The 17,191-nt window shown below is 40.9% G+C and overlaps 2 protein-coding genes across 3 annotated transcripts; both read left to right on the plus strand.

Annotated features, from left to right (window-relative positions):
- The first annotated feature begins 2,015 nt into the window (after positions 1-2,015).
- On the plus strand, positions 2,016-5,254 carry CUNH5orf51 (chromosome unknown C5orf51 homolog). Its single transcript, XM_027896170.1, has 6 exons — positions 2,016-2,103; positions 2,406-2,506; positions 2,882-3,028; positions 3,439-3,570; positions 3,858-3,972; positions 4,875-5,254. Exons 1-6 carry the CDS (start codon positions 2,016-2,018, stop codon positions 5,162-5,164), a joined length of 873 nt encoding a protein of 290 aa, XP_027751971.1. The 3' UTR covers positions 5,165-5,254.
- A 280-nt stretch (positions 5,255-5,534) lies between these two features.
- On the plus strand, positions 5,535-13,515 carry FBXO4 (F-box protein 4). 2 transcript variants are annotated; one of them, XM_027896175.1, is made up of 7 exons: positions 5,535-5,770; positions 5,878-6,113; positions 7,785-8,005; positions 9,002-9,077; positions 9,578-9,756; positions 10,637-10,812; positions 11,857-13,515. In XM_027896175.1, exons 1-7 carry the CDS (start codon positions 5,582-5,584, stop codon positions 11,944-11,946), a joined length of 1,167 nt encoding a protein of 388 aa, XP_027751976.1. In that variant the 5' UTR covers positions 5,535-5,581; the 3' UTR covers positions 11,947-13,515. The 2 variants fall into 2 exon arrangements, with proteins under 2 accessions (XP_027751976.1, XP_027751977.1); XM_027896176.1 differs by having other exon boundaries at positions 5,536-5,629.
- The last annotated feature ends 3,676 nt before the right edge of the window (positions 13,516-17,191 follow it).

The raw sequence follows: 17,191 nt of genomic DNA on the forward strand, positions 1-17,191 counted from the left end.
CACCTGTGGTAAAGAAGGGCACTTAAAGGTGCAGCGTCCTCAGAGAAAAGAGAAAAGTGCCCCTTAGAACAATGCTGTAGTTTTTTACAGGGACTTGAAATCACTGTGGTAAACAGGGGGATTTGGAAGGCAGTGTCGCTCCCAATACCATGTTGCAGGATACCCATTACCAGGAAACAGGAAGAAGAGTGCAATGGGGCATGCAGGGACACAAATACCCCTAGTAATAACTCAGGGGTCTGGCCAGGGTCCTCTAGTAATAACTCAAGGATCTAGTCAGGGTGCGATGGGAGCATCAGTGTCATTCTCCTGGGTGAACGCCTCACAGGGAAGACCACAGGATCAGCAGGCATGGAGTATCCACCACTGACACAGTAATTACTATGTCAAAGGATGTGACTAAGGTTCCCTTGGATGCCTGGGGACCCTACTGGATGAGGACTGAGTGCATTGTTAATTGGATGTTCTAGTAGTATAACTGCAGGACTTCTTGTTCATGTGGGAGTGATTGATGCAGACTATATGGGACAAATCTGTGCTATGGTTTCTACAGCTTATCACCTGGTGACAATACATAAAAGAACACAAATAGCTCAACTTGTACCTTTTGTGAGTTGTGTTCCCCAAACAGAGCCTCGTGAGTGCCAGAATGATTTGGTTCTACTGGTGCACCACAAGTTTTCTGATCACAACCGATTTCTGCACAACATCCACAGATGACTTGCACCCTTCGCAACCGACAGAGCTCACCTCCAGTCATCAAAGTGATAGGACTGCTAGACACTGGAGTTGATGTAACTATCATTGCATGGACATTCTGGCCGGCCTCTTGGCCTTTGGCTATGGTGGGAGCCGAAGTTGTGGGATTGGGAGTTTTGTTTCACAAAATGCAGTACTTATTACTAATCCTGAGGGTCAAACTGCTACCATCAAACCATATGTAACTGTAGCCCTCTTAACCGTATGGGGTCGGGACTGTCTCTCTCAGTGGGGGGTGAAAATCACTACGAATTTTTAACAGGGGTCACTACTGCACGGCGTGACACAACCCACCATTGCTTTAACATGGCTTACAGATTCTCCTGCGTGGGTTGAGCTGTGGCCCCTCCCCATGGAAAGATTGTTGGCCCCGCAACAACTCGTTAGTGAACAGCTTGCCACTGGTCACACTGAGCCTTCTCAGAGTCCCTGGAATACACCCGCAAGATGGGTGGGTGCCTTTACAATGCTAACTGTGTTCATCGTGCAGAATGTAGATTGCTAATAATTACTATGTTGCAAACTACTGAGCTCTAAGGAAAATTAACGGTTTGTTAGACAAAAGTCACCAATAAAGAGAGTGTTAGTACGCTTTATATAAGAAATAGCCAATCAGCAAGAGACACAGTTGCTGTGCATTCTGTATTAATATCGCTGCCTGCTTTGGAAGAAAGGATTCTGTAAAATTCTGTTTTGGTGCCACTTTGGAGTTGATGTTCCTTTTAGGCCGTTCCCCCAGCGACACGTAGTCTTAAGTTGGGCCACGGGAAGTTTCAGGCGTACACTAGGAAGAATTTTCTCAGGGAAAGAATGATTAGATACTGGAATAGGTTTCCCAGGGAGGTGCTGGAGTCACAGCTCCTGGAGGTGCTTAAGGCAAGACTGGACGTGGCACTCAGTGCCATGGTCAAGTTGACATGGTGGTGTTTGGTCATCGTTTGGACTGGATGATCCCAGAGATCATTTCCGATCTGTAAGTTGACTACATAAAACAGGCTCACGCCAGCGACTTGTCCCCGGGGACGCCACGGACGCCTGTTACGCAAGAGCTTTCACGCCCCCACACAACCAAAGCTGCCCTCAGTGCGCGCAGGGCCGTCCCGGCGGGGCGTGGGCTGAGGGAGGGGAGGCAGTCCCGGGCCGGGCACCGCCGCCCCCGCTGTCCCGCCGCTCCCGCCCCCCCGGCCCCGCTGTCCCGCCGCTCCCGCCCCGCCGGCGCGGCCCCGCTGCGCCTGCGCGGGAGCGCGGCCGCGGCCATGGCGGCGCCGGCGGTGCCCGCTCTGCAGCCCCGGCTGGCGGCGCTGGGCAGGCGGCTCGGGGCACCGCGGGGCGCGGCCGCGCATGGTGAGCGGCCCGGCGAGTGGGGGACGGGCCGAGGAGCAGGCGGAGGGCGGCCTTCAGGGCGGGGTGCAGGGTATACCCGCGAACGGAGCGTGGGGGTCGGCTTGGGAATAGCGGAGCGTACCCGCGGATGCCCTCAGGTTAATCGTGAAAGGTGCGGTCTAGCAGGACAGCTTAAGTGCTGTGTTACCCAGCTGCCGTTGTAGATTCCGCGAGGGTGGATGAAGCCACGCGAAAAAGGAAGGGGAGCGAGGCTCCTGCTGAGTGCCTTTCAGTGCTAAGGAAGCATTGTGTTCTTCCTTCAGATACCTTCCTGGCAAAAGGCTCGGCTGCTCTGGACAAGCTGAAAGACCTCTGTAACGAAGGGAAAGAGCCTCCTTCTGCGCTTTTTCAGCTCTATACTCAGGTATTGCATTTAAAACATCAAGCTGACTTTCAAGAAAATCTGTGTAGGTTGTGAGAGAGGCTTTGGTGGAAAAAGGAGGATAGAGCGTGTGTATGGTGTGTATGGTGAACGTCCGTGAAGCTCGTGGCTGCACCTGACTTGTATAACCTGGGAGTCGATAATAATTGTGTTGATACTTTGGGGACAGAAAACGCTTTGACTTTACATTCACTGTCAGCAATCTTCCAATACTTTTAAGTTGCACCTTTAGTAAACAAAATGTTCAAAAATACCTTCAAATTGTATTTTATAAACTAACAAGTTTTCTATGTTAGGAAACACCACTGTTTTTCTGCTGGTAGCATTTTTCCTTGGTATGTCTTCTTGTTTTCATAGGCTGTCCTAGACATAACATATTTTGAGGAAAACCAGCTTGTGGATGAAGATTTTCCAGAAGAAACTTCCTTGCAAAAACTTAAAGAACTTATTTGTATTCTTTCAGAACCAGAAGATCTAGTGAGGGAATGCAACATAGATGAAGAAGTGAGTACTGATGCTCTTGAGCCAGAGGATTAATTGTTTCATTATTTTAAAATAAAAAATCTGAAACAGGATCATAGTATTTGTTTTTTTGATGGGCAGAACTTGAGGTATTTTGAAACATTTTCAAGTCTTACTTGTATTTAAATAGTCATTCCTGAAAATATTGTTTGAAATAACTTGTTGCATGCTCAGAATTTCTTTCGCTAACATTTCCTTACTGCAGAGGATGTTAATGATAATTCAATTTGACAGTTTTCAATATTAGGTTAGTTTTGTGTCTCTGAGTGTTGCTGTCAAGTACAGCCTCTAAAGTAATATACTTAAAACACTCCTTGCATGTATGACAGTGTTTATAACTCGTTTAGGTGGGTTATTTTTGTGTTAGCCCAGTTTGTTTGATTTTATTTCAGCCCATTAACATCCTTGGTGCAGAATTGTTAGAATGTCTTTACTGGAGGAAAGGAGCCCTGCTTTACATGTACTGTCACACTGCAAAAGAAAGGACAGAATGGCTACGAGGAAACATTGCCACATTTAAAAAGGTAAAGGAAATGAAAACATTCTGTGAGCTTGTAAATACAGCTTTAAAGTTTGACTCTTTTAAAATATGGCTGCTTTTTTATCTTTTTTTTTCTTTCTCTCTCTCTCTCTCTCTTTTCTTTTTTTTTTTTTTTTTTTTTTTTTTTTTTTTTTTTTTTTTTTTTTTTTTTTTTTTTTTTTTTTTTTTTTTTTTTTTTTTTAGTAGGATTTTGGGGAATTCATAGAATTATTTCTGGCTATCATTAATTTAACCAGAACTTATTTTTTCTTCCTTTTTAACTGTACTCAGTTTCTTAATGATGGAGTTCATTACTTGATGAAGATGCTTAGCTTTAGATGCCCTCTTCAGCTAAATGAAGATGTCTTACTTCAAGATAAAGACACAGCTAGATTACTCAGCGAAGGTAAACCAACACAAAAAAACCTGAAAAAAACCCACAACCCCCTTCTCTTAAATGCTTCACTTTATGAGGTGTTTTTTGGTGTGTTTTCGTTCTTTGAATTGGTATTCAAAACCTGTCGCTTTTTAGAACAAGAAGGTAATAATGAAGCAAATAAGCAGGCAGCAGTGCTCGCCCCCTTCTTTTTTGACTTGTGCATTTTAGGAAGTGATGGTGTTCATTTTCCTGTGTTTTTGAGCGCACTGAATGGAGGTGAACTGAGACAGTGGGTGTTTTATGCTGAGCATGTGTGTTTTACAGCCATCCAGTTGACAATTGACAAATGTTTAAGGCACAGATAAGGCTGCAGAGGGTGCTAGCTGTTTGCATATTGGTCTGGCTGTTCAGCTCTAGAATAATACAGGTACAAAGAATTAAGGACTTGACACATAAAAGCTACATGCAAAACTGCTCAGATTTGGCAAATCCTCTCTGTCACTACTTTATGTAGTTTTATGTAAGTTGCATTACTGTAGAGCAAGCTGTAAAACTGTCTTCTTTTAGTCTTGAATTGTGGGAGGCACAGAAATATTCTAACATAGATATGTATAGTCATGCCTGTGCTTACTGTTGAAATTCTTAAAGGAAATAGGCAAACGTAATTATCAGAATTATATGGCAATCCTAAAGATTTTAGCATTATGGAGGGTCACAATGGACAGAGTAAGAAGCACAGTCTTGATCCGTGTTCTCTTCTGGGCATTGTCAGTCATCTCTGGGTTAAGATTTGGGTTTTTTTTGGTGTACCTGTTTAAAAGGCTGAGACTGTAATTTTTGAAATTTTTTTTCCAGGAAACTAAAGAAAAAAAGTTAAGCTGTGTACTTGCTTAGAACAATAAAGTACTTGGTATAAATTACTTTTGCAGGTGTATTTAGTGACACTCACTTACTGGCAATGATGTACTGTGGAGAAATGTGCTACTGGGGACTGAAACACTGGGGAGAAGGGAAGCAGGAAAGCCCCGAGTCAATAGATCCTGTGTCTGACAGCAGCCTGGGCAGTGGAACACAGAGCGAGTGGCTGGACTTCCAAGAAACAGGGAAAAACATGTTAACTAAGTATGTGGCCGTATGCGAGGGACCTTTAAGAGGCCAAGGGTGGAACACAACGACGGCGAAACAAATGCTGCGCGACTTCGTGAAACCCCACGGCTAAGACCCGCCGCGGGAAGAAAACACCGTGACCTCAAGAGCACAACTAAGGAGCTTTGCCTCTGCTTCAGCGTCCGATTTTATTTTTTTTATTTTTTTAAACCGAAATGTATACTCCTGCTGCATTAAAAAAAAAAAGAAAAAAGAAAAAGGGAAAAAAAAAAAAACAAGCACGCAAACACACACTCTCTCTCTCAACGAACTCCTGGAACACCAAGGTCCAAAGTTTAATAATCAAGTATTTCGAGCCGGGGAGGGGGTGGGTACCCCAATAAAACAAACAAAAAAAAAAAAAAAAAAAAAAAAAAAAAACACAGGCAAAACGAACTGCCCTCGGGCGAAGGATGGCGGACGTCCCCCCTCAACCCGTGCCAAAGTCCGCGGCGCCGGCGCGCTGGTTGTGAGGGGCGGTGGCGGCGCCATGGCCGCCGAGGGAGGAGAGGAGCGGGGAGGAGGCTTGGAAGCGGCCGTGAGGGGTGGGCTGCGCGTCCTCCGGGAGCGCTGGATGCGGGGGGGCCGCGAACGCGGCGGTACCGCCGCGTTCGCGGCCCCACCGCATCCAGCGCCCCCGGGAGACGCCGAGGAGGCGAGCGCCCTGCAGAGGCTGCCGGTGAGTGTGGGGGCCCGCTGGGACATCCCCGCCTTCTCCCGGCTCCGCTCCCGAGTCGTTTAAACCGCCGCTCTGTCCCCCCCACCCCGTCCGCCCCTGGTTTTCAGATCGACGTGCAGCTGAACATCATGTCCTTCCTCTCGCCCCAAGACCTGTGCCGCCTGGGAAGCACGAGTAGTTACTGGAGGGCGGCGGTGCGGGACCCGCTGCTGTGGAGGTATTTTCTCCTGCGGGATCTCCCGCTCTGGACGTGTGTTGATTGGAAGTCGCTCCCGGAGGTGGAGGTTTTTGATAAAGCCTTTTCGGATGCCAACGATAAGGCACTGTATGATTACATGGCAGTGTAAGTATCTTCATGTTCTCTTAACGTGGCTTTGAAATCTCTGTTCAGCTGTACAATACTCAGCCCACAGGCATGTTTCATACATACAGCAATAAAGCTCTGCTGTAACCTGCTGCTTAAATTCTGATCTTTTATCAAATCCTTTGTCTGGTTTGGAAATACAGTTTCCTGCTCTTCGACGGTCTGGTCAGCTCTTTCTGTTTTGTAGCTCAACAGGAATGTAAGACACTGTACAAAACAAAGAGCTAACTATAAAAATTAAAGCTGTTTGTAAACTGTGTGTCTGTTGTGCCACAGAAATACGGTCATCTCAAAAGCCCTGCATGCTGTTGATAAAGAAGTGTTCTTTGCTCTCAGTACAATGGCAAGTGATTTCACCTTTAATAAAAGTACTGAGAAGTTTTCAAACTACTACAAGTGGAATGAATCTTTATTTTTTTCGTCTTACATGGAAGACCTAATAATAAAAAAAAAGTTTTTGAATGTGCACAGAAAGCTGGTTTCAGATGGCATAATTGAGAAGCATAGCAACACTCACAATGTGCCTAGATGACTGACAAGAACTCCTAAAACAATCAGATTGTGTTGTGGCAATTTTTTTTTAACTTCATTTGATTCCCTTGATTGATTTGTAGTAGTAGTTTGTGGGTTTGTTTGGGGTTTTTTTTATTTATTTGCAGTTAAATTTTTCAAAGGTGATTCTTAACATGTTTTTTCATGTTAAGTGCACTAACTTCTGCAATCGCTATGCCCTTCAGCCCCACTTTACAGGCAGGAACAATGCACCCAGAATTTGAAGTACAAAATGCATCCTGATTTTGAAACTGGAGTTAATTCTCTTTAGGTCTGAATACGTCAGAGCATTGCCTATTTGAAACCACCTGCCACTGATATCCATTGTGTCTGTGTGCACTTAGTGGTTCTGCTGATCTCAACTGAAGTATCTCAGTGTAGGTGTAGAAGAGCATGTTTGATGTTTTTATGCAAGAACTCCAGACCGATTCCTTATATGATCACGTCACATGGTGTAAATTTCACTTAGAGGTGGTTTGTCCAGCAGCAGCCTACCATGACTGCAAAAGCAGACTGAAGCTGCTTCTCTAGGATATCTGTCTGTTACTCTTTCCCTTGGTTACCAAAGTCTTTTCATGCCTTCTAGCTTCTGCACCAAGTGAGCACATAAGCTTGCAGACAACACTTATTCACAGCATGCGTGCTCTGTACCTACAGGGACATGGTCCATTTCAGGTGGTTACCTGTGTCAAACACAGAAGCAGTCTAAGGTTTGAAATGCACTCACCAGTCTCATTTGCTTAATTTTATTTTTTTATTTGACTCATCTGCTTTGATGTTATTTTATCTATATTTTGTTTTCAGTGAGGGTGGGGAAATGTGTTATTTTATTTTAAACAAACTGAATGATCTATAGATAGCAGCATACCAAGGTTCAAAAAGTCAGTATTTCGACTTCAAAAGAACTGATGCGTTTGCCTGCTTTGTACTGGTGTTTGAAACCATCAATTTGGAACTTATTAATTTTTGATCTATTCTTTTTGAGTTGACCCAGAAGCAAAGCATGAGAAGTGTGAGACCTAAGTCAATTTATGTAGGTTTTTTTAATACCTCTTGTGTATTTTGTGTTTAATTTCTAGTTGCGTCTATTTTACACAGATACAAAAAGAGCTGTCCTCAGAGTAGAAGAAGTTTGCGATCAAGCCGACCGCGCTACGGGGCTGTGACTTCCTTTCTGCAGTCACTGGTCACTCAGGCAGAACCTCGCTTTGCCATGTTTGGGCCGGGTTTGGAAGAGCTGGACGACTCTTTAGTGCAAAAGATGATGACGTGCCCAGAAATTCTGCTGGTAGCTGGCCTACCTCACAGACAGATTCATGGTAATGATGGTTCTGGCTTTTGACCTTTATACTTTGTGTGCAAATATAACACAAAAAAATGTGGGTGGAGAAATAGAGAAAAAGGATGGGTTTTTTTGTCCCCTTAGAAGTCAGCAACATCATGGAAAAAACCAAACCATTTTCTTTCTTTGTTCAGAAGGATAAATGCAGTGAACATTTGGGACAAACTAACAGCTGCAGTGAATTTATGACTAAATTTGCAACAATGTCAGAAGGATCATTTTGCTCCTTGTACTTATTTCACCCAAAATTCCATGTTACAGCTCTTGTTGTAATGGGTAAATGCAGGCAGAACTTTGTTTAGGTACTACTGCTTGCAGCGGGGGGTTAAAAAACACACCTATGTTTTTATACAAGAACTCGAGACTGATCTTTTATATGATTATGTCAAGTGGTGTAAATTTCATTTAGAAGAGTTAACAAGAGCAGATGAAGGATTTTTTTTGATATGTAAAAGAATAGCTTTGAACATCTGTAATTTCACTTCAGTCCAAACCAGAGACAAAAATGTATTACTTTTTGACTAATGTTTATTTCAGCACATCAGAATTGGAGTAATTATACTGTATTTACAGGAAGTGTGAAAATTATTTTTAGTTTGTTTTTTTTTTTAAATTTCTCTCGTTTTCAATGCAGATTGTCTTTAACAGACTAGCGCCTTTGCTATGGTAATTTCAGCTAAACACAAGTCTGCCTCCTTTCTGATTTGGGTTTCTAGGTTCAAGTCTAATTATGAGAAATGGAAATGCCTCTTTTTTTTTAAATATAATTGAATTGATTTTCATTAAATTAATAGTCTGACCAATTAGGGCATGTATAAAATTTATTGTAAGAGAGTAAAGCTGCTACCCCTAGCAGCAATATCTAGGCTTGAATATATCCACTTTATAACATCACTGGAATTTTCAGACTACTACTTAATTCGGTTCAGTAGCCAAGTAGTGGTAATCTCATATATTCATTTTTTCCCTCTAGGAATTGGATCTGGAGTCAGTTTTCAGTTTAATAACAGTCAAAAATTCAATATTCTGACACTGTACTCCACCACCAGGTAAGATAAGATTTGGTCTCCACCAAATAAAATTACAGTTTCTCATTCATTTCATACCTTCCTCGTATTTTGGTCATGTGATTTCTATCTGGGCATTCACATGCATGGAAATTCCTTATAAATTGAAGCTTCAATGTCTTTGCTTTTCCTTTTTTTCTTCAACTGCTGAGTTTTCACATGAAGTGATAAACCTTTTCCAAGCCTCTTACATAACCACATGTGTGTGACAGGTACAGTACCAGTGCTTCTATCCCTCTTGAAACCTTGTTTGATTCCCTTTTGAAACACTACATAAACTCCCCCTGGGATGTATTTTCATGTGCAGATTGCTAACCAACTTCTATATGAACACTAGGAAAGAAGGCGGGACGGAAGGGGGCAAAACTGTTTTGCTGGTTCCTAAAATTTTCCTCTCCCTTTCCTCTGCCACTTAGACTCTCAAGATTGAGGGTTTGCTTTCTCAGTTAACCTGACTACTGAAATATTGAAATATCTTCCAGTGTGGAAAGGAGGAGAGCAAGGACAGAGCAAGCTGTTGCTGTGAATAAGATGTTTTACCAGGAGAACAGCACAGAAGGGAATCAGCAAGCTGTGCACTACAGTGTAATAGATCAAGTGAAGAAGGTGTGCGAAGTAGTTGATGGATTCATTTATGTTGCTAATGCCGAAGCTCATAAAAGTAAGGGCTTTATCTTTATTTATTTATACTATGAGAATAATTGGAATGTTATAAAAATTACAAAGAATATACAATATATTATAATCCACATTCTCATCCTTTCAAAATCTGCTTTATTAGTGCTATTTCTTCGTGGCTTATCCTGTCTCCTGCCTTAGACACTTTCTCCTCAACCTTTGATGGGTTATGGCCCCTTCTTTTGTTTGTGGCACATACTGATATGGTTGCTATCTAAGTTGGAAATCATCTGGATTAAAAAAGAATACAAACAAAAACCTTGGCCATGTGTAGGAGAAACCTGAAATACATTGTTTGCGGTGTAATAGTCTGGAACCAGAACTTTCACCAGGAAAATTCAGTAAAAAATGCAATTAGTCTAAATCAGGATAGTTCTGTAAGAGGATAATCCAAATAACTATTATTGTAATTGTCTGTACATTCATCAACTTTAAATGGAGAGAAAAGGGTGGTTCAGAAAAGAAGTGGATACGAAAAAATGTGAGGGAATATACTAAGGAGAAAAGTACGTCCTGTAGGGAAGAGCTGCTGACTGTACAGGATGTATTTCTGAATGGCTTGTTGCAACTTTGATCTGTGTAAGGATTCAGAAAACACTGATGTTAAGGACTGAAGTATGTTGCCTGTAGAATCTATGCAGATCTTTAAATAACATTTAAACATGACATTAATATCTATATGACACGTATGCAGGTGAATCAGTCTTGTGATAAGCAGAACTAGATCACTTGGCCCTTCTGGCCCTCTGTTTTGTCACCTCTGAAATAAAAAAAGAAATTAAAAACCCCTCCAAAATCAGCAATGAAACACTTCCTTGGATTTGCATATATTTAAGACTCATATGTTAAAAATTGTTCTTCAGAGCACGATCGTCAGGAGGAACGAGCTCGTATTTTGGCAATGATTGATCCAGCACTCGGGCCTCCGACCAGACCTCTGCTGGTTTTGTCCTGTGTCTCTCACACTGGTGTGGAAAGAACTCCATGTGTTTACATTGCACATCAATTGCAACTAAATCTGCTACATCAGCCCTGGATGGTACTTGCACTTAAACCTTTAATCTCTGTTTCTCTTTGGTTTACATTCAATTTAGGCTTTCAGGTTCCCAAACCACTCATACCTAAGCAAGTGTGCAGTTTTCAACATTAGTACATGAGCTCTCCAATTAAGTGAGGGATTTAGTTTCTCTGGTCCTCTAAGCTGAATCATTAGCCTGTCTGAGCATAGGGAGTTAGTTCAGTGGCTTGCCCAGGAACACACTTCAGAGTTTAAGGAAGGACAAATGCTGGTCTTGAAGGGAGTAAGGAAGCTTCAGTTAATTTAAATCTAAATTACTTGAGTCACAGCACAAGGCCTTGGACACAAGATAGATTTTTGGGCCGTTCTTAGGAGACTGTTGCTCACTTGGTATGATGTGTTTAAGTTTTTGACAAATCACTTTTTTACCTAGGATGTGCGGTCCTGAACCTGTTCTTTTAGTGCTTGTCAAGCTTAGTATATATAAGAATGGGTCAGCCACATATAATGATTTCTGTTGACGTTGTGTAGCTGAAGAATAATAAAAACGGAAAAAAAACAAAATTCCGATTTAATTCCTGTTTTCGTAAAGAAAATGTTTACAGGCTTTTGAAAAAACCGAACCATTTATAATAGCCACTTGATAAAAGTGGAAAAAGTGATAAAAGTTACAAAATCTGAATATTATTAATATGGGTAGAAGTCTAGAGCTAGCAGCATTTTTGTTTCAAGACTTATGAGAAGAATTTTCAAGTACATTGTCATTTGTAAATTAAGGACAGTGTTCCAGAATAGCTGATGGAATGATTGAGAAAAAACTCACATTGGTTCCAAGAGTGAAAGCTTTCCTGATGGGTCTTAATGTTTTAATGTTTGGGTTTTCTTGTTTTCTTACTCTTATGAAGCCTTTTTTTGTCTAAGGGACCTTTACACCAATAATAAAAATTTAGATTTTATATGAGTGGTTCTGACTTCACGGATGGACATGGAGTGATGTTAAAATACTGTTAGATCCTGTTGCCTGATATGTCTAATACATTAGTTTTTTTTTTCTTGTTTGTACAGGTGCAGGACACTGTGGCTGCAACTTTAGATGGTTTGCTAAATGGAATTGAGTGGCTCTTGGAAGAAGCCAATTGTAAAAATGCACAGTAATGGAACTGTGCATTGTTGTACTGTATAAACCCTTTGGTGTTTTGCATTTCATTTTAAGTGGGAGTCTTGTCCTTCCTGCCAGGGCACTGTCAGAAGTAAAATTTAAAAGACAAACCTGCATATATATCACTGCATGTACTTAAATAATTAACATTCTTCCAATTACAGTGCTGAATTAGAAGTACAAGTAGGATTGTGTGGATTCCAACAGCTACGAAGTAATTCAGTGGGCCAGTCTGGGTGTTTTGGCTGCTTTCCTTCTTTCAGCCAGGGGCCTTCAGAGTACAATCTTCTCAGTATATCTGTTTGTCTAATCTCTTCTGTAAATACATGTCACACTATACTAGTTTATCAGCACAGCCCTGTGACACATTCAGTCAACATTTTCAGTGGAGATCTCAACAGGGACAGTTCCCGACCAAAGAAAATATACTGTACTTGGTACAGTAGTAGGCTGACAGAAAGACAGCAACTCTTCCAAAAGTATGAATTCCCATGCATTTTTTCCAGAAACAGTGTCTAGACAAAAAATAGCAGAGGGCATGTCAGCCGGAACCAAAATTCTTAGAAGCAAACAAGAAAACTGTCATGTATGAATTGTTTCGTATTTGTGATCCTGTTTATTAACCAACCACAACAGACTTCAGCATCTTTCTGTTAAAATTATTAGCTTGAACTGGACATACCTCTGATGTAATGAACAAATGTTTAAATAGAATCATTAGTACTTCAGAACTTTATCGAATACATAAACTATCAGTTACTGAAATAGTTGTGGCCATTTCCAGGTATGAACTGTACCTGTCTTTGAAATTTTCTACACAGTTGCAAATATTTTTATAAAAAGGAAAGTAACATTTTAAAGCTGGAATTGCATTTTCCGTGTAGATGTTTTTTGAGATAGTCATATTCTTCCACCTTTTTTGTGGTTTTATTATTGGATGAATGTTGGATTTTTTTTGCCTGTGCACTTATTTACTTTTTGGGCTTCTTGCTTGTTTTCCTCTCTCCATGAAATTCAACAGTCTTACAACTTCTCCTTGGAAGCTAGATAAATAATTACATGGGGTATATACAGCTGTAACCGCCCTTGGTCTGGGATATGTGAGTGATGCTCAACACAGCTATGTCAGAAATCTCCATTTGAGGAAATGGTTGGATTTTTTTTTAATTAATTAGAAAATGTCTTTTTTTTTTTTTTAACCTTTATGCACAATTAATTCACCTTCTAAACATTTTTGAACATATGGGAATTTCAAGGGAAAATCCGTAGGAAGATATACTGTGAAAATGTTGCGGTTTATCCCTCCTTTTTTTTTAATAGCGTATGTGTGTTTTGCCCTTTAAAATAGAGCAGACACAACAGATTCATTGGTATTTAGGGTGAAATTCCATGCCTTGTGACTGGATGTATGTGACTTTCCTGTGGTCTTAATAATTTCATAGTGATCTGTATGTAGAGGCTTGAATGCAGCAACCTGATGCTATGCCAGCTACAGATATAGGGGTGGGTTCATGTAAGATCATCATTGTACTTTCTTCACAAGGAATAAATTATTTTGTAAAGAATGTTACTTATAGTCTTTCTGTGTCAGTTAAGCCCTCCCACGTGTGCATATGCGTGCACACACACTGCAGTCACACTTTCACAACATAACAAACTATCATTGTCATCATAACGAACAAGATTATTTTATGTTGCCAGTTTAACAGATATTCACTCACTGTCCTCTCAAAAGGTCAGGATAATGTAGAGTATATAATTTTTATTAATCTAAAGAACATCAGTTACTTTACCTTAAAGACAGGATAACTTTAAGAACTGTAAGTTTTAAGGGTGCAGTCTAGAAAACAAACACTGGGAATGAGAAGTCCATGCAGTGACAGATCTGCATGACTGAGTGCTGTGGTGGATCAGTACAGGCAAGGAAGGTGACCAGGTACACTGTCCAAAAGACAAGCTGAGATGCACAGAGGTGTGCTATGGAGAGGCAGCCAGCCTGTGGAGGATACATACACCAGATAGTTGCAGAGATGCACTCCATATTTAATTTAGTACTATCTTTTATATTTGACCTAAACCAGTTTCTACTATTTAAATTTTTGAGTCTGATGAATTTAGAAGTATAGTAAGTCAGTTAAGCTTGGGACTTAAATTGTTAGAATTTCAAACATAATTGGATATGGAATCATGATTTAAATGTATTTTAAAACTTCTTAATGTAAAACCCTTTTTTTTTTTAAAATCTAATTCATCTTGTATTTATCACGGTAAAAGCAACTGTGATGGGTTTGTGAGAAGTAGAATCTTCAGGATCTGGATCCCAGAAATCTTTCTTTCCTTGGGATGAAGGATTCTAAAAGTGCTAGAAAGAAAATTGCTTTCCTGCCCACTGAGACAGGATGTTTACATAAACAATGGTCACAAAATAAAAGTAAAAGGTTAAAATGGCAATACACATGCTGTATAAGAAAACTTGGTCAGTGAGGCTTCACCTGAGCAGCTTTCCCTAGAAGAAGGTGGCTGTGGGGATGCTGATTTTTAACATGCTTTTCAAAGACAGGGGACATGCTGCCTCTTCTTTTAATCTGGTGGGTATTGTCAATCTCAATTTGTATGACAGAATGAATATCACAGCTAAAGAGAATAGTTGGAGTCACTGTCAAGAAGATGCATGGAAATAATTGCTGGCATTATTGCAAGGTCATTGATGCTGTAGTCTGTGATTAAGTGTGGCTTTCATGCCATTTTAGCACCAGTCTTTCTGGATAAATTACTTTCCTGAAATACAACAATAGAGAAATAACATTCTTTGGTCAATTTCAGAAGCTGGTAGTATAGCTAGAGCTTGTGCTTAAATTTCAGGCCCAGAGGATGTTGGCACACAAGCTGTTCTCAGTTTTTCTGGAGGAGGATGAAACTGCAAATCAAGAGCCTTGAATTAGCTTTGAGTAAAATTTACTACATCATTCCAAACAATTAAAAACAAAGAAGCTTTTTGCTCTTTTTTCTTCCCACACAGGCAGATACCTTACACAGTGTGTTAATTCTGATTGATGCAATACTGTTTGCAATAAGGTAACAATACAAATAAAATGAACTGGAAGACAAGAAGGAGAAAATAAATTACCAACTTTTCTCATGAAGGAGGAAGAACTAAAGGAATATCCTCCCTACAGCAGGATGTTTCTGTGTTTTGGGTTTTGTTATTCTGCTATTTTACTCTGAGCTTTTAGGCACAGAGGTATCCTACAGCATTATTAATGGGAAAGAAAATGCATACAGATGTCATCAAGAGGCCTGGTAGCATTCTGCCTTCTCAAGAGGACTCTCGTTTTATGTCTTTGTGTCTGTAAAGAAACTCATTACATGGATGTCAAAAGTCAACGTACCAGGAGTCCAGTCCTGTTTAATATCTTTATTGATGATCTGAACAAGGGGATTGAATGCACCTTTAGTCAGTTTGTATATGACACCAAATTGGGCAGGAGTACTGATCTGCTGGAGGAGATACGAAGGCTCTGCAGAGGGATATGGACAGGCTGGGGCCAAGGGTATGAGGTTCAGCAAGGCCAAATGCTGGGTCCTGCCCTTGGGTCACAACAACCCCAGGCAGAACTGCAGGATGGGGGAAGAGTGGCTGAGAAGTGGCCCAGTGGAAAAGGACCTGGGGGTGCTGGTTGACAGCAGCTGAACATGAGGCAGCAGTGTGGAATGCACCCTTGCCAATACAGGGGAACAATCACTGCCCTGGTCCTGCTGGCCACACTATTTTCGATCCAAGCCAGGATGCCATTGTTAGTGACTGGCCCCCTGTACTCGGCATTGCTGAGGTTGCACTTCAAAACCTGTGTTCAGTTTTAGGTCCCAAACCCCAAGGAAGACATTGAGGTGCTGGACCAAATCCAGAGAAGGTCAACAGAGCTGGCCAAGAGTCTGGAGACTAAGCCATATGAGGAGCAGCTAAGGGAGCTGGGGTGGTTTAACCTGGAGAAAAGGAGACTCAGGGGAGACCTTACTGCTCTATACAATCATCTGAAAGGAGGCTGTAGCTAGGTGGGAGTCAGCCTTTTCTCCCAGGCAACTGGTGATAGGACAAGAGGACAAAGCCTCAAGCTGTGCCAGGGCAGGTTCAGTTTAGACATTAGGAAGAATTTCTTCATTGAAAGGATAGTCAAGCATTAGAGTGAGGTGCCCAGGGAGGTTGTGGAGTCATCATCCCTGGAGGTGTTCAAGAAATGACTGGACATGGCACTTAGTGCCATGGTTCTAGTTGATGGGGTGGTGATCCATGAAAGACTGGACTCAAGATCTTAGAGATCTTTCCCAACAGATATGAATCTATGGTTCTATGATTTTATAAGAATTGTTACAGATTTTACATACATCATTAAATACTTCCTCTACATCTTTCCATTCTAGTTGTCACTAATATGCCCATATCCCTCAATAAATAAGGAACTGTGGTAGATGACTGTAAAATCTAGTTATTCAAGAAGAATGCTCAGTGATTCGATCCTGAGTCAACTAAATCACACCTGTAAATTCAGCATATTATATAGAAACACTGCAACAATAACACCTGTAATTTAATACCAACATTGTAAATAGGCTACTTTACTGCAGACAATTCTGTAAATCCATTCACACACAGGTTTCCTGAGGCACAAATACACCAAACAAACTTAATAATCTTAACAATATAAATCAACCAGTAATCACCTCAGTCTATTTCTGGAGGTCTTCATTGGCAGTACGATGAAAAAGAAGGAGATTAAATGGAAGACAAGGGAGTTAGCTTTAAGCTAGGTAAGATAGTTTAAGTGCTGAGGCCTGAACAACAGGCCCTGAGCTAAAGTTTACCTCTAGATGAACCTTTCAACCTAACATTATATTTAGCATGTATCCCCACATTAGCAAAAATTATATATGCTTCTTAGTAAAATATGTAGTATGATAAGACTACATTTGTGTAAATACGTATGCTTATTAGTAAGATCTATTTGTATCCGCTCATTAGTGAATAATATTTGTATCTGTTCATTATGAAGTATGTATGACTCAGTGAAATATGAATGTATTTATCATTCTGTATTTAGAGACTGGTCAGTGTCTGGCCATGTTTGGTGATAGATTGTCAAAGCTTGGTTTTCCTCTGAGCCCTGACAATTCTTTAGGTGAAACCCAAGGAGAGAGGGAAAGCAGATGTTTTTCCGCACTAGTGGTTATGTAAGCTTGTTTAAC

This window comes from Empidonax traillii, unplaced genomic scaffold (assembly GCF_003031625.1).
Source record: "Empidonax traillii isolate 1590-97213 ecotype Southwest subspecies unplaced genomic scaffold, ASM303162v1 scaffold484:size464376, whole genome shotgun sequence".
NCBI lineage: Eukaryota > Metazoa > Chordata > Aves > Passeriformes > Tyrannidae > Empidonax > Empidonax traillii.

Bases quoted from the DNA above. Each gene is read 5' to 3' on its own strand.
- CUNH5orf51 (XM_027896170.1), top strand. From the start codon at position 2,016: ATGGCGGCGCCGGCGGTGCCCGCTCTGCAGCCCCGGCTGGCGGCGCTG. The intron at 3,571-3,857 runs GTAAAGGAAATG...AACTGTACTCAG, and splicing joins ACATTGCCACATTTAAAAAG to TTTCTTAATGATGGAGTTCA. The intron at 3,973-4,874 runs GTAAACCAACAC...TTACTTTTGCAG, and splicing joins AGCTAGATTACTCAGCGAAG to GTGTATTTAGTGACACTCAC.
- FBXO4 (XM_027896175.1), top strand. From the start codon at position 5,582: ATGGCCGCCGAGGGAGGAGAGGAGCGGGGAGGAGGCTTGGAAGCGGCC. The intron at 8,006-9,001 runs GTAATGATGGTT...TTTTCCCTCTAG, and splicing joins ACCTCACAGACAGATTCATG to GAATTGGATCTGGAGTCAGT. The intron at 10,813-11,856 runs GTACTTGCACTT...TTGTTTGTACAG, and splicing joins TGCTACATCAGCCCTGGATG to GTGCAGGACACTGTGGCTGC.